Source organism: Ovis aries, chromosome 14, assembly GCF_016772045.2.
Source record: "Ovis aries strain OAR_USU_Benz2616 breed Rambouillet chromosome 14, ARS-UI_Ramb_v3.0, whole genome shotgun sequence".
Classification (NCBI taxonomy): Eukaryota; Metazoa; Chordata; class Mammalia; order Artiodactyla; family Bovidae; genus Ovis; species Ovis aries.
The window spans coordinates 45,474,996-45,497,577 of NC_056067.1; the positions used below are offsets into that span (position 1 = coordinate 45,474,996).

Consider the following 22,582-nt stretch of genomic DNA (forward strand, 5'->3'; position numbering starts at 1 on the left):
ATACACATGGGTTACTGTTGGTATTCCTTTGGTGCCACACCCCTGAATGAGGATGCTAACTTTTGGGGCTCCATCAAGGTTCCTGCCAGTTTTTCCCTGGGCTCCTCCCACCACTACTGGCCCAGAGGGGCTTTCCCTGCATGGATTTCCTCTTGGTGCCAAGCACAAACTTTGCACTAGTGAAGTATAACCTGTCCCTGTAACTACCCTCTTCCATCAGATCAGGCTGAAATCTCCAGCTCCACCTATCCTGTGCATCAGACTCCCAGCTCCTCCAGCAAAGCAGCAAGAGGAGGAAAGACAAGCCTCCTCCCATGGATCCCCCGCTTAGGGAGCACAATGGACCATGATGTTGTACAGAGTGTTGTATTTATTCATAAGTCTCAGTATTGCCCCCAAGGGACTCTAGAAATCCATCCTCCCCCTTCCCTTCCCCGACCCCCCCAACCCCCCCCTGCGTGCCCCAGCTCCTTCAGGTCACTTCAGCGGATATGACAATAGGAATGTCAGTCTCTTCAACCAGGCCAGTTCATCAGCTTAGGGAATGATGCTGGTGACGCTCTGGAGGAGAGAAGGAGAGAGGGAATGGATGCAGAGTCCTGCGCCCTCACACCCCCTAGAGAGAGGAGAGGGAGACTAGCTACTCTGGTCAGGAATTGCTTCTGTTCCAGGGACTGTTTTAAGGAAGGCGGCACCTAGACTCAGGAAGAACAGGGAGCCGGTCCACCCAGACACAGGTGCCAGGAGCCTCGGTAGAGACTGAGAAGCCTTGTCTGCTTTGCCTGAGAGGATCCTCCACCACCTCCAGAGCCCAGGGATAAACAAGGGTGTGTCTCTGAGTTTCTGGCATAGTCTTAGGGCTGTTCTACACCCTCACCCATTGGACCCAGTTTCAGGCTGCTGAATGTACTGAGCACAGACGAGACCTAAGACTTCTCTTTGGGTCTAGAGGGAGGCCCAGGATCCCAGAGGAGCCTTTAGCCTGGTGGGGGGTGGGGGTGGGGGTGGGGAGGGACTTGCTGTCCACCAGGGACAGAGCTGGGGTTCCCGCCACCCAGGATGTTGCCACAAGACAGCAGGAACAAAACCACCGAGGGAGTCACAGTGAAGGGAGGGGGTGTGGCAGGAGATGCCCAGGCGGTTGGTGACAGGCACACATGGGAAGGTTTCGGCAGCCCCTCCCTCCCTGGCGCCCAGATGCATAAGGACCCCTGGAGGTCTCTTCTGCTTGGATGGGAATAGAAAGAGCCCAAAAGGTGAGCGCAGGATGTGAAGGGCAGAGAGCAGGGAGACAAGGCAGACCAGAGCTGGGAAACGGGTTGGCTGGCATCTGCAGAGCCTGAGTGTCTGCAGCGCAGCTCTCAATGAACAGGTGATGGGAGCGGGTGTGAGAACATCTCCCAGAAACCACCTGAGCACTCACCTTCCACAGGGCTGACAAGGCCATGAAGGGCTTGTTGACCGAAGCCTGAAATTCAAGGACAAGAGGGTCAGTCCCCAGCATGTCCCACCTACCATCTGAGGAGAGCCTCCGCTCCCCACACCACCACCCTCCAAGTCCACGCTGCGTGCTTGAGACTTACTCCAGATGTTAAGGTTGTGGTTGCGGCCCCTCCGTGCTGGGCGGTGGATCCGCCTGGACGACCGTCCTGTGGACGAAGCCCAGACTGTTGTTACAACCCCCGAGACCTTGAGGGTCTCCCAACTTCTTTTTTCCCAGTGGCCCGTTTCCCCTAGGGGGACTGGGGCTAGGGTGGGAGGCATAAGCTCACCCGCCGACCCGCACTGTCCAGGAAGAAAACCCAAAGCCCACGTGGCTGTGGGAATTCCATGAGAGATGGGAGGAGAAGCCAGGAACCATGTCTGCCCTTACTGGTCAGTCTTCCCTCAATTCCCTTTTGTTCTGGTTAATGAGATGTTCTTAGTTACTGAGAAGGGGCCCCACCAGAAAGGGAGCCCAGAGGAGCCAAGACCATAGTTTAACCTCCGTCCTGACCTCTAACACACTCTGCTACACACACTCCAGCCTGATCACTAATTCGGGCTGATCCCCATCCTGAACCCTCCCCAGACTCTCAGCAGTGCCTCCGCCTCTGCACTGCTGCTGCTAGCCTTGAATCCCCAAACAAACCACCCACTCTTGGGCTCTATTCAGTGAATCCTGGCACCTGACTCAGCCCTCTCCCTTACCCTGCACACTTCCAACATAGTTCCTCTCTCCATACCCACCCATCCCTGGCTCCGAGGCTGGCAGCTTTCGAGGCCTGGGCCAGTCTGAAAGCTGGTGTCCCAAGACTCCGCATGGAGAGTGGGGAGTAGGGAACTGGGGCAGGCAGGAGTCAGCCTTCTCTTGCTCCTCCTTGGTGCCTGTAATGCCGTGCGTGGTGCAGCTTGCCTCCCAGTATCTGTCCCCTCTACCTAAGTGGGGATCAGAAATCCCCCAGGAAGTCTCCCTGGTGATCCAGTAGTTAAGACTCCGAACTTCCAGTGCAGGAGGTGGGACTTGGATCCCTGATTGGGAACTAAGATCCCATATGCTGCATGGCTATGCTCTCTATGCTTAGTTGCTCCGTCATGTCTGACTCTTTGCAACCCCATGGACTGTAGCCCACCGGGCTCCTCTGTCCATGGGGATTCTCCAGGCAAGAATACTGGAGTGAGTTGCCATGCCCTCCTCCAGGGGATCTTCCCAACCCAGGGATCGAACTCAGGTCTTTGGTCTTGCAGGCAAATTCTTTACCATCTGAGCCACCAGGGAAGCCCATGCTGCATGGCATGGAGAAAGAAAGAAACAAACAAAGGAAGGAAGAAAGGAAGAAAGATCCTCTGGAAGGCCTCCTCGGACAGGACAGTGTGGAGGAAGAGAAAGAAGCCTAATTTGCAATTCACTAAAGCTGTGTGCTAGCCACGTGACCTTGGCAAGTCCCTCAAACCTCGCTGAGCTTCCGGTTCCTTATCTGAGAATCAGGGAGTCAGCATCCTTACTCTGACTACCTCAGAGGCTTGCTATGAAAATTAAACAGAATGGGCTTATCTCCCAAAGCTAATCCTCAAGTTCATGCTGACGTTCTGGGTTTTCTCAACACTCATTCTCTTTGCTCCATAATAGATCTTGGCCTCAGTAACTGCTTCCTGTTCCCCAGGGGAGGCTGTGCTCCTCCCTACCAATCGCCTTAACTGGGAGGACAGCTCCCTGGAGGTGGGGCTGGGGTCCCTTTCACACTCTCTGATATAGGGCTTTGCAGATAAGATGGCTTAATCAGTCTGACCGGTTGGCCACCAGCTCCTTTGTAAGGGAGATGGAGAGTGGGAAGCCCAAGCTTCCCCCAAGCTTAGCTGCCCAAGCGTCTTTCACCAAATGATGGTGACGTGGGCTCCCCAAAATGTCCCAAGGGTTGAACCTCTCCCTCCCCCAACACCCTTCTCCCCACTTCCCCACCCTGTTCACCTACATTCAGCAGCTGGTTGGCCTCCTTGCCGGCTTGGTTGACCCCATTATGAACATTCTGCTGCAACCTGTCCTCCTCCTTCCCGGCCTGGCCTGCAGCATGGTGGACACCTTGGCCAAGTTTCTCCGCTTCCTTTCCAGCCTGGCCAGCCGCGTGGTTGACCCCGTGGCCCAATTTCTCTGCCTCCTTGCCGGCCTGGTTGACCCCATCATGGACCCCTTGACCCACTTTACCCGCCTCCTTTCCGGCCTGTTCAATGGCATGGTGGACCCCCTGCCCAAACTTCTCTGCCTCCTTCCCAGCCTGATTCACTCCATGTTGGACCCCCTGGACTATTTTTTCTCCCTCTTTCCCAGCCTGCCCAGCAGCATAATGAACATCCTTGCCAAACTTCTCTGCCTCCTTCCCAGCCTGATTCACTCCATGTTGGACCCCCTGGACTATTTTTTCTCCTTCTTTCTCAGCCTGCCCGGCAGCATGGTGGACTCCTTGACCAAACTTCTCTGCCTCATTTCCAAACTGCCCAGCACCATGGTGGATCCCCTGCCCAAACTTCTCTGCCTCCTTCCCAGCCTGATTCACTCCATGTTGGACCCCCTGGACTATTTTTTCTCCTTCTTTCCCAGCCTGCCCGGCAGCATGGTGGACTCCTTGACCAAACTTCTCTGCCTCATTCCCAAACTGCCCAGCACCATGGTGGATCCCCTGCCCAAACTTCTCTGCCTCCTTCCCAGCCTGATTCACTCCATGTTGGACCCCCTGGACTATTTTTTCTCCTTCTTTCCCAGCCTGCCCGGCAGCATGGTGGACTCCTTGACCAAACTTCTCTGCCTCATTCCCAAACTGCCCAGCACCATGGTGGACCCCCTGCCCAAACTTCTCTGCCTCCTTCCCAGCCTGATTCAATCCATGATGAACCCCTTGGACTATTTTTTCTCCCTCTTTCCCAGCCTGCCCAGCGGCATGGTGGACTCCTTGACCAAACTTCTCTGCCTCATTCCCAAACTGCCCAGTGGCATGGTGGGCCCCCTGCCCAAACTTCTCTGCCTCTTTCCCAGCCTGCCCAGCAGCATGGTGGGCCCCCTGGCCAAACTTTTCTGCCTCGCTCCCAGCCTGCCCGGCAGCATGGTGGGCCCCCTGGCCAAACCTCCCTGCATCACTTCCCACCTGGTTGACCCCATGATGGACCCCCTGAATCACTTTGTCTGCCTCCTTCCCAACCTGTCCAGCAGCATAGTTGACCCCATGGGCAAGCTTCTCTGCTTCCTTTCCTGCATGTCCGACGCCATTGTTGATTCCATGGGCTACCTTGTCCAAGCCGTGGTTGAGCCCCTGGACGCCCTTGTCCAGCTCCTTGCCGGCCTGGTTCCCCATGCTGCTGAGTCCATTAAAAACTTTCTCCACTTCCCTTCCAGCTTGAGTGATTCCATTGTTGATGCCTTCCAGGGCCTTGCCCACCTCTCTCTCTGCACTGCTCAGCCCTCGGTTGATCCCTTCAATGACCTTCTCAATGGGGTCATTGTTGGCCGCCCATCCAGGCAGGGCCCCCAGTAGCAGCAGGAGGGAGCAGGAACTGAGCAAACGGGCAAGATGCATATTGTTGGGCAAGCGGGGAGGATGCAGAGAAGAGCCAGGGAGGCAAAGCTGCTATTTATCCTCTGCCTCCTCTGCTCTTCTCCACCCCTCATGACTCAATTACCCTGTGAGGTACTTCGTCCCCAGTCGGGAGGTATTTCCCAGGGAGATCTGGGGTTGAGCAATGAGAAGAGGAGGAAGAGAGGGTGAGTCATGAATGAAGAAGACTCACACGGCATCTTTGCTCCTTGCCCAGCTCGCACCCTCCACCCCAGAGCCCATATGTCTGCCCTTTCAATCACCTGCTCTTTTCACTCCTCAGTTACTATCCAGGCTTCATCTCTCCCAACCCCATCTTCTGTCACCCTCCATCCCTAGGACCCCGGCTGGTTCTTCAGCATCTTCACTCCTCTCAGGAGGTCTAAGGATCCAGCTTCCCCAGCAACAAAGGTCTGAAAAGATGGGGAGCAGGGGCCAGAAGCACCCCTCAGGGAGTGGAAACAATCATTAGACCTTGCTCTGATTGTTGTTGTTGACCCCTGCCCCTATGCACTTACTATGCTCCAGCCACACAGGTCTCTCTGGTCCTCAAACACACCGAGCTCATTCCTGCCTCATGCCCTTGGCACTTGCTCTTCTCTCTGCCCAGAATGAAGAACTCAGATTTTCACAGGTTGGGTTCCTCCTCACTCTCTTCTTGCCTCAGATGTCACCTTCTCAAAACACCCTTCCCTGGCCCTCCCCCAGTTATACTCTGTAATGTCATCCTTTATAAGCTCTTACTACAATCCGAAATTATTTTTTATTGTCTGTCTCACCTATCAGATTGTATGCTTCCCAGGTGGCGCAGTGGTAAAGAACCCACCTGCCAATGCAGGAGATCTCAGTTCAATCCCTGGGCTGGGAAGATCCCCTGGAGGAGGGCATGGCAACCCACTCACTGGATTCTTGCCTGCAGAATCCCCACAGACAGAGGAGCCTGGGGGGCAACAGTCCATGGGATCGCAAAGAGTCAGACATGACTGAGCACACACACACACACAAACCCCTATCAGTTTGTAGACTTCCAGAGGGCCTTTGTCTGTGTTGGTCATGCTGTATCGTGAGCTTCGAGAACATTCAGTAAACATTTGTAGGCTGAACAATGAATGGATTAGAAGAAATCAGGGGATGAGAGTCCAGGCCTGAGCCTGGGTCTCAGAGCATGATGGAGGGAAGTTTGCATGTGTCCCCAGAGCAGCATCAGGTCCCTTGGTGAGGGTGGCAGATTTTGGAACCAGAAACACATTCTTGCCCTACCTCCCAGCCCTTGGGCTAAGGCAGAGGACTGATTGCCACTAGCTGGGACAGGACGTAGTGTCTCCTGAAAAGCCGGTTGAGGCAGCCACAGGGAGGAGCCGAAGACCCAGGGCAGCAGGAGCCAGTCAGCCAGAACCTGGGCTGGGGGCCAGGAGCTCATCCCTTCCTCCCTCCTCCCCCTGAGGCCTCCTAAGTCCCGACCTGAAGTCCCAAGTGTTGACATAATGGCAAGGGCTGGAGACAGAAACAGCTGAGAATTTGGCCTCAGTGTGGAAAGGGACATCAGAGCGAAGGGCAGGGGGTGGTGGTAGGTCTGTCCTTGGTGGGTCTGTAGAACTGGTTTGGAGGGACTAGAAGGATGATGGCCAGAGGGTGGGTACAGTTGGGTGCCAGGTGAAAGATATTTGGGTTTTGGTGCCAAGGGGAGAGCCTGGGAGAGGGGGCGAAGATGGGTTTGCAGGTGGGCAGGCCAGGCACGAAGGAATGTGCTGGGTGTGAGCAGGTGGGGGCGGTGGAGTTATGCGTGTGGGTACACAGGTGTGGCGAGAATCTGCACGTGTTTTCAGGCTTTGCTTAACAAGGGCGACAAGATCCACTCCCCCTGGAGGACCCAGGGCTCCATCTCAGATCCAGGGATCCAGACCCAGAAAGCCAGGAGTTTCTGGCTTTCTTCTCTAGGCTCTGCCCATAGACCATGATTAATTGTGCCACCTCTCCAAGCTTGAGCTCACCAAGTTGGTTTCACAGTCCAAGGATAAAGTCAAATCTCTGGGCAACCTCAGGTGTGGCTTTTCTGCCCTTGTCCAGCACCAGAATGAGGGAGTTTCCCAGGCCGGGAGGTTGTGAGCTTCAGAATCTTAATCTGCCCCAAGACTGAGAGGTGGGGCTTCTCCTTCAGAAACGCACTCCGTTCCTCTCTCCCCGCCCCATCCTTCCATTTTCTGTCAGTCTCCATCCTTCTCTTCAGTGCATAGTTCTCTGTTGTTGTTCAGTCATCCAGTCGTGTCTGACTCTGTGACCCCATGGACTGCAACACATCAAGCTTCCCTGTTCTTCACTATCTGCTCAAACTCATGTCCATTGAGCTGGTGATGCCATCCAACCATCTCATCCTCTGTCACCCCCTTCTCCACCTGCCCTCAATCTTTCCCAGCATCGGGGTATTTTCCAATGAGTCAGCTCTTTGCATCAGGTGGCCAAAGTATTGGAGCTTCAGCATCAGTCTTTTCAATGAATATTCAGGGTTGATTTCCTTTAGGACTGACTGGTTTGATTTCCTTGCTTCCCAAGGGACTCTCAAGAGTCTTCTTCAATACCACAGTTCAAAAGTGTCAATTCTTCGTGCTCAACCTTCTTTATGGTCCAACTCTCACATCCATACATGACTACTGGAAAAACCATTCATTCTCACTTGCACTGTTTAACTCAGGACTTTGGCATCTATCTCCATATATTAGATTAACCTGGAGTTGTCCTTTCTCTGCTGTTTCCTAGAGTGAGTAGTGGAGGTTTCAGGAGCTGAGCTGTCACAGTACCCCATAGCACTCATGAACTGTGCAACATGGGTACACACAGTGTGACTGCCACTCCATAGGGCCTCAGAGCCCAGGCCCTACCCAGAGTGCCTCAGCACAGGAGCTGCCTCTAGGTTTCCCAGCTTCACTTAGGCTCTGCACTAGGTCCCGTAGAATGGCAAATATTTGTTCCCAGGGCCTCAGCACATCTTGCCCATAAAATCATTGGGATCTGAGTCACCCTTTGGGAGGACAGATCTTAACTCCTTGTTTCTTCTCTTGTTATTGGCCTACGCAGATTTGCCATTTCCTTTTTTTTTTTTTGGTGGCGCTAGGTCTGTGTTGCTGGGCATGTGTTTTCTCTAGTTGCAGTGTGCAGGCTTCTCATTGCAGTGGCTTCTCTGGTTGTGGAGCTCAATATCCAGGGCTCGTGGGCTTCAGTAGTTACTGTGCACAGCAGTTGCATTGCACAGGCTTAATTGTTCCGAGGCTTGTGGGATCTTCCCAGACCAGAGAAGTCCTGCCATTTCTTTTTGTATCAGTTTCGATCCCTCGTATTTTCTAAGAAGATTTTAACTGCATCTAGTTCTTCACATATATTATTGTAGAGGCATACAAAATCGGTCCCTTTTCAGTCCTGGTTTTCTTTGTGCACACTTCCTCCACCTTGACTATACATGTTAAATTTGGTACCCCCCACCTCTGTTCTCTTTTTTGGTCTGGGTTTGTTGACATCTCCCCAGCTGTTCACTCAACTTATTTTCAGTTTCACCTTTCCCATCCAAGCAGGAGGGCCTCACCCTTGCTCTGTCTCATGGCAGATGCTTAGCACACTGAGTCCTTATGGAGGTCAGGGGAAGGAAGAGGTTATGCCATTCTGCCCTTTCTTGCTTCCACACCTCTCTCTGGGACGATGACTCCCTCCTGGCCCAAATCCCCCCTAAATCTTGGTCACAGCTGTGTGTCAACTGGCCCTACAGGTGAAGGTGCCTGCCTGTGAGTCACAGATGAGCAAGCAAGCCCCCACACCCCATGCTGTGGGGGGATGGGGCCATCGGTCCCTGTGTTCTTCCCAGAATGTTTAATGAAAGCCTGCTTTGTGTCAGGCACAGGAGCTGGAGGACCAGTGATGAACAAAACAGAAAACAATGGTCCCAACAGGGAGACAATGAACAAGCAAAGGAGTAACTGCATCAGGGTAAACTAAATCCATGAAAAGCCATCAGGAAAAGAACAGCATGTGTGAGAGGACAGGACTCAAGATTGGGCATCAGAAGAAACCTCAGAAGGTTACATTTATTCATTCATCCTGGAATTATTTCTTGAGCAAGCACCTTTTAAGTACCATTCTTCTAGTCAATGGGATATAAAAGTGACAAAGGCAGACAAGCCCTCTAATGGGCAGAGACAATTTGCAAGAAAAAAAAATGGAAAAATAAAATGATCTTTAGAGAGAGAGATATGCTGGGAGGAAAAGAAAATTATAGAGTATAACCCTAAAGCAGTTTGGCACATTTTCATATGTAACCCAGGATGGGAAGTCAAACAAAGATTCCTGGATGACAGGAGTAATGGTCATGGCAGATAGTGACTGAGAAAGGAGAGAACTTTAGATGTGGAGTTAGGAGGAGCTCTCTTAGAGCGTGGCACCTGAGGGCAACCAAGAGGCTGCCAAGGGAAGAACTTGAATGAATACCAGAACGAATGAATAAATACAGGACTTCCAGGCAAAAAGAAATAGCAAGGATAACTATCCAGAGAAGGGTCCAGAAGAGCATAGAGCCCGTGTGCCCAAGGAGAAGAAAGAACCGAGAAAGGGCTTTGAAGGTCAGTGCAAAATGCTGGATTCCATTCGAGACGCCAGGGGTGGTCTTGGAAGGGTGGGACACGGCCGCGGCCACGCGCCTCGGCTGGGACTGGGCCTTCACGCCGGCTCCTCTGTGACGTCACAGGACGTCACGGTAAGCTGTTCCGGTCCCTCCAGCCCTGAGCCCCATCAAGCAGTAACATCGCGGCGAGCGCCAGGGCGGCTGGCTGGGCCATGAAACTTTAGAAGGCCATGTCGAAACGCGACATCGTCCTCACCAATGTCACCGTTGTCCAGCTGCTGCGACCGCCATGCCCTGGTGAGGGAGGCGGCAGAGCGACCCCTGGGAGGGAAGAAAGGGCGGTGGGTCCGAGCCCCTGCGGGCGGGAGGCGCCCCGGCAGCGTCCACCAAGAGCCGGACAGGAGGCGCGGGGTGAGGGACCACTTGCCGGTCGGGGGCTCTTCCATCCTGACTCGCTGCCTTCGCTCCCCGCAGCCCCACTCTCCTCACCACCTGGTTTGCGGGCAAAGTGCGTTCTATGACGGTGGTGGAGGAGAAGGGGACCCCCGCCTCCAGGCTGAGCTTTGCGCCAATAGCGCCATGGAAGGGTAGAAACCGGCCTGGGCGGAGGCAGGAGCCGGGTCTACGAGGGGGCACCCGGGATCTTCACGCCCTTCCCTCCCCGCCCCCTTACCGACTGAAGGCTGGGCAGCTCGCAGCCTCCGCACCTCAGAGGTGTGGGCAGGCGCGCCCAGTACCGTGTTTCACCTACCGGATGAGGCTTCATCACTGAAGCTGCCCCAGGCTCTTCCTTCCCAGCCCGTGTACCCGATCCAGGAGCAGAGGGAAGAAGGCAAGCCTGGGGGAAGTTGCAAAAGAAGGACCAGCTGGGGTTTCTCCTGAAAGGTCACAGAGTAGGCTCAGATCCCTACTCTTCACCATATGAAGAAATCCCCCCTTTTCACGGAAGCAGAAACAGAACACAAAGGAATAGAGACATTCTTAAAGTCACCAATAGCCACCAATAAACACTGACCAATAGTTTTATGAACTTGTAGCGGTACTGGAAACACACACAGCCCAGCCTCAGGTCACAAGGTCTTTGGCAAATTGGAGAGATTAGAAGAGAGGTCAGTTGACCCCCAGCTCCTAATCCCACTCCCTCCAAAGTCCCTTTGATTCTGGTGCCAAACACAACTCCAACCTTCATCCTCCAGTCTCTCTCCAATCCCTTCCGTCTCCCTTTCCTCATGAATACACTGTCAGACGTTCTCCCCTCTATTAAAACCAGCACCGATTGTGCCTTGAGATCTCGCTGAGTCCTCACAGTAGCCCCCAGGTGAAGGGTCAGGTGTGACACCAGGAAACAGGCTAGTTTCATTACCTTGCTCAGGACAACTCAGCTGGCAGATGGCTGAGCCAGGGCTGATATCCAGGCCTGACCCCCAGCTTGAAACCCTCTGCCAGCCAGGGTCCCTTGACTGCTGTCTCCACCAGGTCCCTCCTCCCCACATCAAGCCCTCAACTGTAGCTCAGACAACACAGCTTCAAGCATAGGTGTTTTAAACACAGTATGGATGTGGACATGCATGTGTGGAAAAGCAGAAGCTGATAGGGGTTTCCATTTGTTTGATATGTTACGATGGACTTGTGTTTCTGAGGATAAGAATCACCTTGGAAACAGGATTCCTGGGACTCAGTGCAGACCCGCCGAGTCAGATTTCCCTAGGAAGAGGTCTTCCTGTGATCCTTACCAAAACAGTTTGGGGACCACTGGACTAGATCAATGATCAGATAAGTCTGGGAAACAATCTTCAAAATATTGAGTGTGGCATGTTTCCCAGACTCTCTTGTAAGCACTACCTGTGTCACCTCATTTAATCCTTACAGTGATCCTCTGTGAGAAGTACCATTATCATCTCCATTTTACAGAGGAGGAACAGGAGGCAACGAGACCATCACCCCAAGCAGCTGTTAAAAGTCGACATCCGCTGAATTAGAATCCCCAGGGAAGAGGCCCTGGCACTGCTATTTTAAAGCAAGCCCACCCCCCTATTCTCTTTGGATTAGGTAGTTTTGGGAAACACTGGGCTCGACAGTTGGCCACTAGGGGCCAGAAGCCAGCAGCAGATCCTGAGTGGCAAAGATGGCTTGTTCTGTCGCAGTGATGGTGCAGCTCATTAGCTCACTGTCCCTCTCCCCTGCTCCCAACAGTAACCAGAGCACCGCCCCCACCGGAGCCCAGGGTTGAAGCAGAGCCTGAGCCCCCACCCCAGCCCCAGCCGGAGCCAGTCAAGGAGGAAGTCCCACCACCTCCACCACCACCGCCCCCTCCTGCAGCTAAGAAGGTTCGGGAGCTGATAGTTGGCATCAATGGGTGAGTCACCCCTGAGCGGTTCCCAAAGCTTTAGGGCCTACCCCTAAAGCTCTACCCAGTTGGGCTTCCCTGGTGGCTCAGCTAAAGAATCTGCCTGCAATGCAGGAGACCTGGGTTTGATCCCAGGTTTGGGAAGATCCCGTGGAGAAGGAAATGGCAACCCATTCCAGTATTCTTGCCTGGGAAATCCCATGGACATGGACAGAGGAACCTGGTGGGCTACAGTCCACGGGGCCACAGAGTCGGACATGACATAGTGACTAAACAACGACTCTCTATTACTAAAGGAGGCTTTCCCAATGCTTTCATCCTGCCCATCCTGGAGAAACACAGGGATAAAGTCAAGAGGGCTCCACCTTCAGAGGGCTCACATTTGGGCAGAAAGTCAATGAATACGGAACATGGCAGCTCGGTGGTGAACAGTGTGGAACTTGGGAGGAGAGTAAGATTGAAGAGGGCTATGTTAGCCAGGGACTCAAGGAAGGCCTCTGGGAAGTGACACTGGAGTCCGACAATGCCCTGAGTGACAATGGGGCAGCAAGCAATGGCTATGGGGTGTAGGGGGCAGCTCAGTGTTCTGAGGACAGACAGGAATTCAGCACAGCTGGTGGGGGGCGGCACAAGCAAAGGAGAAGAGGACGGAGGATGGCGGAAAGCCACACAGGGGCCTGGAGGACCGTGGTGAGGAGTTTGGATCTGGTTTTACTGATAGACGGGGATAGAGGTTTTCATTTTTCAGCTTGAGAGATATAATCTGACCTCAAGTTCTACAGGATGCATCCAGCTATGAAGTGAGGAATAGGGGTGAGAGGACAGAGGGGCAGAGAAACACAAAAAGTGGTGGAAACGGGCGAGATCGTGTGAGCAAAATGACACTGGCCCACACGGATGCGACCGTCTTCCCCAGATTGAGACATCCCACCCAGTCCCTGAGCAGGCCTCTTTTAGCCCCTCCCTCCCGCCCCCCTCCTCTGCCTGCTGGCTGGGGACTCTGAGGACAAACCCCCAGCCTTCTCCCTGGCAGCTTCGGACGCATCGGTCGCCTAGTGCTGCGTGCCTGCATGGAGAAGGGCGTTAAGGTGGTAGCAGTGAACGACCCATTCATTGACCTGGAATACATGGTGAGCAGCAGACAAAAGGCAGGGTGGGAGACAGTGGGACCGGAGTGGCGAAGGGGTTTGGGGAGGCTCTGTGGGGGCTCCCAGCTGCCCGGTGGACCCCTCACGGCGTGGGGGCACTGCTCACTCCCCATCCACCCCAGGACTAGAAGTCATTCTGTCTCCTGCAGGTGTACATGTTTAAGTATGACTCCACCCACGGGCGATACAAGGGGAGCGTGGAACACAAGAATGGACGACTGGTCGTCGATAACAATGAGATCAGTGTTTTCCAGTGGTAAGGGCGGCTGTCTGATGCCAAGCTGCAACATACTAATGCAGGGGTTGTAGAGGTGCTTAGAAAAGGATTCCAGGCTCTCATGTAGGGTTCAGTTTGTAACCCCTCACACTGTATGTGCATATGCTTCCAGGTACTGGTTTGGAGAGGTGATCTCGGAGAAGCGCCTGACCCCTAGAATGGTGAAGCACTGATCTAGAAAGATGCCTCACTGTCCTCAAAACACTTTTTATTTAATACATATGTGTGTGTTTTCTCTCAGGCCTATCAACTCAACCTATGTAAAATTCAACCCTTGATTATCCTTCAACCCTTCAATCTATTTATCCCCCTGCCCTGGAAACAGCATCACCATCTAGCCAACTACTTCCATTCAGTTCCTACATAGCAGCCACAGAAGCCTTCTTAAACAGCTGGACTGGTTACCCCCCATCCCCACTTAAATCCTCCAGTGGCTTTCCCATCACCCCACATACAAAATCCCAGCTGCTGACGGGGTTCCCCACCATGTGCCCCATGCCCCAGCCCCATGTCACCAAAGACACACTGGCGATCAACCTCTTGGAACCCTGCTCCAGCACCTCTTAGAACCCACTTCACCCAGTTCTCACTGATACAAACACTCCTCCTTTATCTAAAGATGTATTTGTGAAATATTTATTTGGTTACCTCAGGTCTTGGTTGCAGCCCATGGGCTCAGTGGTTGCCATACGTGGGCTTGGTTGCCCTGCTGCATGCGGGATCTTAGTTCCCCTACCTTAGGACTCAAACCCATGTCCCCTGCATTGCAAAGTGGACACTGGACCACCAGGGAAGTCACTTAAAGATGTTTAAAATCTAGTAAGTCAAAATCTTGTAGGAGAAGGCAACGGCACCCCACTCCAGTAGTCTTGCCTGGAAAATCCCATGAATGGAGGAGCCTGGTAGGCTGCAGTCCATGGGGTCGCTAAGAGTCGGACATGACTGAGCGACTTCACTTTCACTTTTCACTTTCATGCACTGGAGAAGGAAATGGCAACCCACTCCAGTGTTCTTGCCTGGAGAACCCCAGGGACAGGGGAGCCTAGTGGGCTGCCGTCCATGGGGTCACACAGAGTCGGACATGACTGAAGCGACTCAGCAAGTCAAAATCAGTAACAACTAGATGTTTACTAAGCTTCAAATACATTTTCAAAATACCAAAAAAAAAAAAAAAAAATTAAAATTCATAAAATGGGAATCAGTAAATCTACTTTATCTAAGGTAAATTAGCCACTGCTGGCCCTGTGGCTGCCTTCCATTTTACACACATGCACGTTCGCAAGCCCTCTCCAGCCGCAGGCAAGATCCACAGCCTTCCCAGGGCTCTTCCCAGCAGGCCCACTCTCAGCCCTGCTGTCCATCGGTGGTCAGGTGTGGGTGGAGGTGAGGACTGGAAAGTCAGAATGAGAGAAGCTGTCTGACCCCAATTTGAAGTCATGACAGCAAAAACAATTCCAGATTCCAGCAGAGCAGCTGTTGCTCAGAGTCCTTTCCTTCCTGGGCCTGGGCACCATTATCCCTGTCCCCTAGGGTACCCTCCCAGTGCTGCTCCGCCCCCACACAGGCGCCCCCCTCAGTGTGTGCCCCACTGCTCTGCATTACAGCACCATGGATGCCCTCTGGCATGTCTGCACAAGCAGTGTGGCTTATGTGTGTACTTTATCCTGCTCCCCCACCTTCCTGTTGGGTGACCTTGGGTAAGGGAACAAAGCTTGGTCTCCTCGTGTGTCTGATGGGGATGCTGATCATACCCACCACAGCCAGAGCAGGGAGAAGGGCCAGAGGTGTGCAGAGAGCACCAGGAAGGTCCTCCTCCCAAGAAGCCTCATGCAGCGCTCCCGCAGGGAGGGCCCTGTCAGTCTGCAGGACCACCGTTGCTCTGGCATCTGTGGGCACAGGCCCAGTGGGTAGACTCAGTACTTCCCTGAAGAACGAATGAACAGAATCCTCAAAACAGGCCCCTGGGCAGGAGGGCAGGGCCCATGACAACCTAGGGGAGGGGGCTGGGGTCTCCAGGGTCACTGACTCTGCCTCATGCCAGCTCCCCAGTTGCTGCAGAGGAATTTGTTGAAGGGCCCTTTCCCCAACTTGGAAGGCAGACAAAGCAGGGGAGGGGGGCGATAAGAGAAGAGCTGCTTGGGTCGGATGATGAAAAGGGGGACCTGCCAGATGACCACAGAGTGAGAACCACCACGCACGGTGCCCGGGGAGACGAGGAAGCCGCTCATTCCTGCCAGATGGCCTGGCAGGAAGGCCTCGGGTCAGCCTTTCTCAAATGGTGAAGGCCAGGGACTGGGAAGGGGAGGCCAGGCAGGGGAGAGACCGACTGACAGCGCTGCCGCCCCTCCACAGCAAGCAGCCCAAAGAAATCCCCTGGAAGTCTGTCGGGAGCCCCTTTGTGGTAGAGGCCACCGGTGTGTACCTGTCCTTAGAGGAAACTAAGGTAAGTTGGGAGGAGACACCCGGGGCTGCCTGGGTGGGGTGGCACTCGAAGTGCCTCATGACACTCTGCTTCTTCTCTAGGCCCACATCGAGGCAGGTGCCCAGCGTGTGGTCATCTGTGCGCCCTCTCCAGATGCACCCATGTTTGTCATGGGGGTGAACGAAAAGGAATATAACCCCAGCTCCATGAAAATCGTCAGGTAACAACCTATGGGCAGCAATGCTCTGCAGGGTGTGCCTGAAGGACAAGCCTGGGGGTGGGGGGTGAGGGAGATAGGAATCCTCTCACCCTCACCACTCCCCCTCGCCCCCTGGTGCTGTCTTCACTTCACTCCACTTCTCCTTCCCAAGGTCTTAGCAGCCCTCTTGTTCACGTTACCCTAAAGCCATCAGTTAGAAATGTTCTCAGAACATGCTTGGGGAGCTTCCGCTCCCCACTGCTCCCTCATCCCCAGCCCAAGTTTTCAGCAAACCAAGTCTGTGTGCAAACCCTGAAGGTCAGGTAAGGGGGGTGGGGGGGCGGCTCTGCGGCTCACCTCACAGTGCCCTGGCACTCCTGGCTGTTTCAGCAATGCGTCCTGCACCACCAACTGCCTGGCCCCCCTCGCCAAGGTCATCCATGAACGATTTGGGATTCTGGAAGGCCTGATGGTAAGCTGGGGAAAAGGGGCAGGGCAGGAGACCCAGCTGGGAACCTGTACCTCTTCCTCCTGTACTTGCTTCGTGTGTGGAGTTAACCGGGAGAGACTGGTTTTCTGTGTGGGGAGAAGCCCACCAGTGGTGACATCCTTTGAACTCTGGATCCTGCCTGCATGTGCTCCTCCTGGGTGGTTGTGGCCCTGCCAACCTCCACACCTGGACCGCTAACCTTGGGCCTGGGAAGAAGCAGCCTAGGAGCCAGGAAGGCCTCACCTTGGCCCTCTTCCTTCCCAAGACCACAGTCCATTCCTACACGGCCACCCAGAAGACAGTGGATGGGCCGTCGAAGAAAGCTTGGCGAGACGGACGGGGCGCCCACCAGAACATCATCCCAGCCTCCACAGGGGCTGCCAAGGCCGTGGGCAAAGTCATCCCAGACCTCAAAGGGTATGAGGGCAGGAGGCTGCAACTGGGGCGAGGGCGCACCCCAGAAGGACTGGACTGGCCCCCAATCCTGGAGGTGTCCAGTGTGGCGAAAGCAGAGACAAGGGGGAATGGTGGCTAGGCCCCTGGGTTCTGACTCCTGCCCCTGCTGTGGGATTCTTCAGGAAGCTGACAGGAATGGCATTCCGAGTGCCAACCCCAGACGTGTCTGTGGTGGACCTGACCTGCCGCCTGGCCCAGCCTACCCCATACTCAGCCATCAAGGATGCCATCAAAGCAGCAGCCAAGGGGCCCATGGCTGGCATCCTTGCCTACACGGAGGATGAGGTAGGGGCTGAGAAGGGACCCTGGGAAGAGCCCTCTGGGGAGGGAGCGTGGTTTTCCATTTGCCAAGGAGTTGTTTGCAGCGTATTAAAATAGGACCTGCAGGGCTGGGAAGGTCAGCTCTCCCCACCAAATCAGGGTCTCTGTACTTGCTCCCCTTTGGTCTGGACTGCTGTTCCCTCGAATAGCCACACAGTGTGTCCTCACCTTCTCCAAGTCACTACTTAAACTTCTCACCTCTTTTTGTGGCCCTTGTTCTTACCTGAAATGTCATTTCATGGTCACTGTTGGCTCTGCTAGCATGAACACTCCAAGACAGTAGTGACCTTGGGACTCCTTTTTCACTTCCATAGCTCCAGCCATCTTCCAGGGCCTGGCATACAGCAGGTGTTCAACACCATGCTTAGTGAACAAGACAAGGACTCCCATTTTTCAACACTTGCTTTGGGCCGGCCATGTCCCATGGCCTTCCCTGTGAGGAATGGGTATCACCTCCCTCTGCTCCATCAGTCCACTTTGGTGCTGTCTCCCTGCTTTAGCTCCTTCAAGTCCACCCTCCCAAAGCTGCCGGGATCTCTTAAATCAGATCACGTCATCCTCAAAGCTGGAAACCTTCCTGTAGCCTTCCACCATGCTAGGGTCAAACCCCCAGGGGCCTCACGCTCCAGTTCCTTCCACCTCAGACCCTACTGAGGGGTGGAGCTGACCAGATCCTCCTAGTCGTCCAGAGCCAGGCTCACCACCTTCCCTCAAGGGCCTCTGGCGACTCATCCCCCTTGCAGGATTCCCAGGAAGAGATGTCTGTTGGTGCAGCATCAAAGGCTGTTTGCAGTCTGTATCCTTTAGCCTGGCCCCTACCTGCAATGCCCCCCATGAGTCTCCCTCATACCCTGTCCCCAGAACCTGGACAGAGTGGGGCTCCATCAAACACTGTGCGCCCAACAGACTGAGCTCCTGAAGGTCCTTCTGCGACCCACGCTTATCTTTGAAATTCTCATGTTCAGGTCGTATCCACGGACTTCCTTAGCGATAGCCACTCATCTATCTTCGATGCTAAGGCCGGCATCGCGCTCAACGACAACTTCGTGAAGCTCATTTCCTGGTAAAGGGGGAAGGGGTCAGAGACCATGGTGGGCAGAGTGGGAGTGGTCGGAAAGGATCCCCTGAACCCCTCCATCCCTCCCTCCCCAGGTACGACAATGAATATGGCTACAGTAACCGGGTGGTGGACCTCGTCCGCTACATGTTCAGCAGAGACAAGTGAAACAGGCTGACCCACCTCTGCTTCCCAGTGCTCTCGGGCCGGAACCTCTTTCTCATCCCCGTCCTCGGCCCCCCGGGGAAAGGTGGGCGTCCCCGCGCGAGGGGCCTGTGCCGCTGGGCCAGTGGTAAAATAAAAACTCAGAGTGCTCACAGTTGCGCGCCATGTCTCTGCGCCGGTCACGACGGGGTCGGGTCCGGGATCCAGAGCCGCTCCGCATGCGCTCGCTCGATCCGGGCAACCAGACCCCAAGGGCCGCTCCAGAGAGGCCGGGACGGCACGGGGTCCAGCTCCGGAGCAGGCTCCTTGCTGGCCGCCCCCGGGCGCCGCGGCGGAGCCGGATGACGTCAGCGCGCCGCGCCACGGACTCCGGCTCCCAGAAGGCCGCGCGGGCCGCGGCGGAGGCAGGTGGGCGCCAGGCCCGGGCTCGGGCGCCAGGCCGCCGAGGCAGAGAGGCGCGCTCCGGCGGGCCTGGCGGCCGGCGTCATGACGCTCTTCCACTTCGGGAACTGCTTCGCCCTGGCCTACTTCCCCTACTTCATCACCTACAAGTGCAGCGGCCTGTGAGTGCGGGGAGGCCGCGGGGCGGTGGGAAGGGGGTGCCGCGGGTCGAGCCGACCCCTCACCGCCCACTCTCGCAGGTCGGAGTACAACGCCTTCTGGAAGTGCGTCCAGGCCGGGGTCACCTACCTGTTCGTGCAGCTGTGCAAGGTGAGGGCGCCAGCGGTGCCGCGCTAGGGCTTGGGGGACCCTCGTCTCTGCCCCTGCCCGGACCCCGGAGGTGGGGCCATTCCCGCACCCCAACTGGGTGCTCCAGAATGCCTAGGGAAGCCGGGCTTGGAAGGGCTGGAACCCGAGGAGAGGTCCCCGAGCAACTTTTGTATAGCACTTTTAGTAACACTGAGAACACTCGATTACATGGCCAAGAGGGTTTTGGATACTAACTACTAAGAGCCGCTGACTAACCCCAAGTCCCAGCACTGCTACCACTGCCCTGGTAGATAACCAGCCGCGGCGCCTCCAGACCTGACCTCGATCCCCTCTGATCACCACAGGACCCCAGACTTCCAAGCCCCTGCCCTCAGTCACCCAGGCTTCTGCCTTCTTGCTGCTCTCTGGTGATCCCTCTTCCATATGGACACCGCCCCCCAGAACCCCAGTGTACTCCCCTCCACATACTAACTTCCCACCCAATCCACATGGTTGCTTTCCCTCACCTTGAGGTGACCTCTCTGTGTTCTGGTCTCAGATGCTGTTCTTGGCCACTTTCTTTCCCACCTGGGAAGGCGGCATCTATGACTTCATTGGGGTGAGTGGGGGCAAGGGAGGGGGAGGGAGTACAGGAGTGGGGGCCCCTGGCACCTGTGCTTACTCAAGCCTCAACCTGACCCACAGGAGTTCATGAAGGCCAGCGTGGACGTGGCAGACCTGATAGGCCTAAACCTTGTCATGTCCCGGAATGCCGGCAAGGGGGAATACAAGATCATGGTTGCTGCCCTGGGCTGGGCCACCGCCGAGCTCATTATGTCCCGGTGTGTGCAGCAGCCTGGAGCCCAGACTCCTGAGAAAGGACACCTGGGTTCCAGGGGGTGCTGGAGTGGGGGGGGGGCTCACTCAGATTCTGGGTGCTGAGGGTGTCTGGGTACTGGAGAATCCCTCCCTTTGCCTTCCTCAGCTGCATCCCCCTCTGGGTTGGAGCTCGGGGCATTGAGTTTGACTGGAAATACATCCAGATGAGCATCGACTCCAACATCAGCCTGGTACGCAGTCCTGCTTACCCCACACACAACTCCTTTGCTGGTGGCTCTACTCTTGAGGCCCAGCCCTGACTGCCCGCTTCCCTCCAGGTCCATTACATCGTCGCCTCTGCCCAGGTGTGGATGATAACTCGCTACGACCTGTACCACACTTACCGGCCAGCAGTCCTCCTCCTGATGTTCCTTAGCGTCTACAAGGCCTTTGTCATGGAGTGAGCGGGGTGGGGTTGGAGGCCGGGGCCAGATGGGCCAGGTTTTCTCTTCTCCCTCCCTCATTGTGCTGTTTCCTCACAGGACCTTCGTCCACCTCTGTTCCCTGGGCAGCTGGACGGCACTGCTGGCCCGAGCGCTGGTGACGGGGCTGCTGGCCCTCAGCACCTTAGCCCTGTATGTCGCCGTTGTCAACGTGCACTCCTAGGCTTGGCATCCCAGACTCTCACATACCTTCTCCCCATCCCCAGGTTCAGTGAAGTAAACAGTATTTGGAAAGTTGTTTCTGCCTCCGTTTCTCTCTCTGGAACTGTCTGCCAATACTGTGCTCACCTGGGTCCCAGCGGCCCTCGTTTTGGTTTTGGAGCCAGGCAGGCAAGCCGGACGACCAGGCCGCGTGATTTGCCCTATGTTCCTGGACCAGCTCCTCTGCTCCTTGTTTTCCCTGAGTTGGCTGAGGGCTTGTAGACAGTCTTGGAGCAGTGGCATAGCCTAGGCCCTCAGGGAACAGGTGACGGAGGGGAGCTAGAATCCAAGAGATGGTTCTTGAGGGCTTCTCCTCACTGCCTTAACCTGGCCCTCTCCCACATGGCTCTTCCCTGGCTGGTCACCTCTTCAGCTCCTGGTCCCAAACCATCTCCCTATCCACCTTTTGTATGGGAACTAAGGGAATCTATCTGAAACCCCCGTCTTACTAGTTTGCCCTTCTCTGCTTACAACCATCTAGGGCTCCTCACACTGGAGCAGTCCACTGGACCCTTGGTTTTATCTTTGAGTGTCTGTTTTGTGATTCTGAGGTCTTCAGTGCGCTGACTCGTTTTTGTGGCCCTCAGATTAAACCCTGGCCTGAGTCGTCTTAGGGTGGAGAACAGAGACAGCTGCAGCCCAGGAGCAGAGCCCACCAATGTGGCTGTTACCCTGAATACCACCCTGCTCATCCCAGTCCTTGCCTGGTCTAGTGAGGCCAGCTTCCTGCCGCTTTCTCTCCCCTTCCCTAAGGGGGATTGATTAGAAGCAAGGTGTTGAATGGCTTTCTTAAGATCCACCCAGCTGCAATCCCTGACCATGTGGGAAGTTGCACCCCAGCCCTGCTGTTATCAGTGGGATCCCCCAGGGCATGAGATAGAGCACGTGCCCTTTCCCTCCCTCCCTCCCTCCCTCCCTTCCTGCCTCCCTCCCTGCACTAGGCTCTCAAGTCCTGCCATAATGTTACTTGACCCGGGGCCTAGGAAAGCAGCAAACACAGATCTGTTCAGCTCTACTCTGAGTCTTGGTGTTTCCAGAGGCAGCATTTACCTTCAGATGGGGCAACCACCATGTAGCCCACATCCTCATTGCTCCTAGTCAGGACAGGGTTCCCAGGGGTCTTGGGATGGGGTGGGGAGGTGAGTGGGAGGTCACCATGAGTTTGATATGAAAAGGGAGTGGATGGGGCGCTCCCCAAGCCCACATGCGTGGATGTATAAGGGCATTGCCTTCTCCCGTATCCCCCTCCCATGCCCCACCTAGCCCTGAGCACATAGAGGGAAGGTTGCAGAAATGACTATTCAACCTATCTGCTGAGCAGGGAGAAGGCAATGGCACCTGACTCCAGTACTCTTGCCTGGAAAATCCCATGGACGGAGGAGCCTGGTAGGCTGCAGTCCATGAGTTCGCAAAGAGTCGGACACGACTGAGCAACTTCACTTTCACTTTTCACCTTCATGCATTGGAGAAGGAAATGGCAACCCACTCCAGTGTTCTTGCCTGGAGAATCCCAGGGACTGGGGAGCCTGATAGGCTGCCATCTATGGGGTCACACAGAGTCGGACAGGACTGAAGTGACAGCACCAGCAGCAGCAGCTGAGCAGGGACTCTGATCCAGGCCTTCTACTGGTGGCCATCTGTCTGTGAAGTAGCCCCAGCTTTCATGGGGTTCAGGGACTGAATGGGGGCACGCAAGCCAGACGGATCAGGACTGATGGTTAACCCTGGCCAGGATGGTGGCCCTGGTGGGCTAGACTACAGTGATAAGGGCTGGGAAGGGAAAAGATGTCTATCTGTCTCCTGGAGGAGAGGGTGTGTGGG

At 55.2% G+C, this 22,582-nt stretch overlaps 3 protein-coding genes and 1 long non-coding RNA gene across 4 annotated transcripts; 2 read left to right on the plus strand and 2 right to left on the minus strand.

Annotated features, from left to right (window-relative positions):
- Nucleotides 1-352: 352 nt before the first annotated feature.
- Nucleotides 353-5,073, minus strand: SBSN (suprabasin). The gene is made up of 4 exons (XM_027977407.3): nucleotides 3,453-5,073; nucleotides 1,584-1,649; nucleotides 1,424-1,468; nucleotides 353-561 (listed from the first exon to the last, which is right to left on the minus strand). Exons 1-4 carry the CDS (start codon nucleotides 5,043-5,045, stop codon nucleotides 538-540), a joined length of 1,728 nt encoding a protein of 575 aa, XP_027833208.1. The 5' UTR covers nucleotides 5,046-5,073; the 3' UTR covers nucleotides 353-537.
- Nucleotides 5,074-9,813: 4,740 nt separating this feature from the next.
- GAPDHS (glyceraldehyde-3-phosphate dehydrogenase, spermatogenic) lies at nucleotides 9,814-18,707 on the plus strand. The gene is made up of 11 exons (XM_027977452.3): nucleotides 9,814-9,963; nucleotides 11,860-12,022; nucleotides 13,047-13,143; nucleotides 13,311-13,417; nucleotides 15,791-15,881; nucleotides 15,962-16,080; nucleotides 16,450-16,531; nucleotides 16,815-16,966; nucleotides 17,128-17,290; nucleotides 18,292-18,389; nucleotides 18,479-18,707. Exons 1-11 carry the CDS (start codon nucleotides 9,897-9,899, stop codon nucleotides 18,549-18,551), a joined length of 1,212 nt encoding a protein of 403 aa, XP_027833253.1. The 5' UTR covers nucleotides 9,814-9,896; the 3' UTR covers nucleotides 18,552-18,707.
- On the minus strand, nucleotides 9,994-18,891 carry LOC114117762 (uncharacterized). Its single transcript, XR_003591381.3, has 4 exons — nucleotides 18,702-18,891; nucleotides 17,550-18,386; nucleotides 10,418-15,362; nucleotides 9,994-10,158 (listed from the first exon to the last, which is right to left on the minus strand). It is a non-coding gene; the product is annotated as an uncharacterized LOC114117762 (long non-coding RNA).
- Nucleotides 18,892-18,926: 35 nt separating this feature from the next.
- Nucleotides 18,927-20,798, plus strand: TMEM147 (transmembrane protein 147). The gene is made up of 7 exons (XM_004015161.3): nucleotides 18,927-19,111; nucleotides 19,190-19,259; nucleotides 19,798-19,857; nucleotides 19,944-20,080; nucleotides 20,224-20,308; nucleotides 20,396-20,517; nucleotides 20,600-20,798. Exons 1-7 carry the CDS (start codon nucleotides 19,035-19,037, stop codon nucleotides 20,721-20,723), a joined length of 675 nt encoding a protein of 224 aa, XP_004015210.1. The 5' UTR covers nucleotides 18,927-19,034; the 3' UTR covers nucleotides 20,724-20,798.
- The last annotated feature ends 1,784 nt before the right edge of the window (nucleotides 20,799-22,582 follow it).

Excerpts from the sequence above, each read along its gene's own strand:
- GAPDHS (XM_027977452.3), top strand. The coding sequence starts at position 9,897 with ATGTCGAAACGCGACATCGTCCTCACCAATGTCACCGTTGTCCAGCTG. Across the intron at positions 13,418-15,790 it reads GAGATCAGTGTTTTCCAGTG|CAAGCAGCCCAAAGAAATCC; the intron begins GTAAGGGCGGCT and ends GCCCCTCCACAG. Across the intron at positions 17,291-18,291 it reads TTGCCTACACGGAGGATGAG|GTCGTATCCACGGACTTCCT; the intron begins GTAGGGGCTGAG and ends TCTCATGTTCAG.
- TMEM147 (XM_004015161.3), top strand. The coding sequence starts at position 19,035 with ATGACGCTCTTCCACTTCGGGAACTGCTTCGCCCTGGCCTACTTCCCC. Across the intron at positions 19,112-19,189 it reads ACCTACAAGTGCAGCGGCCT|GTCGGAGTACAACGCCTTCT; the intron begins GTGAGTGCGGGG and ends CCACTCTCGCAG. Across the intron at positions 19,260-19,797 it reads TGTTCGTGCAGCTGTGCAAG|ATGCTGTTCTTGGCCACTTT; the intron begins GTGAGGGCGCCA and ends TTCTGGTCTCAG.
- SBSN (XM_027977407.3), bottom strand. The coding sequence starts at position 5,045 with ATGCATCTTGCCCGTTTGCTCAGTTCCTGCTCCCTCCTGCTGCTACTG. Across the intron at positions 1,650-3,452 it reads AGGCCAACCAGCTGCTGAAT|GACGGTCGTCCAGGCGGATC; the intron begins GTAGGTGAACAG and ends CTTCGTCCACAG. Across the intron at positions 1,469-1,583 it reads CCACAACCTTAACATCTGGA|GCTTCGGTCAACAAGCCCTT; the intron begins GTAAGTCTCAAG and ends CTTGAATTTCAG.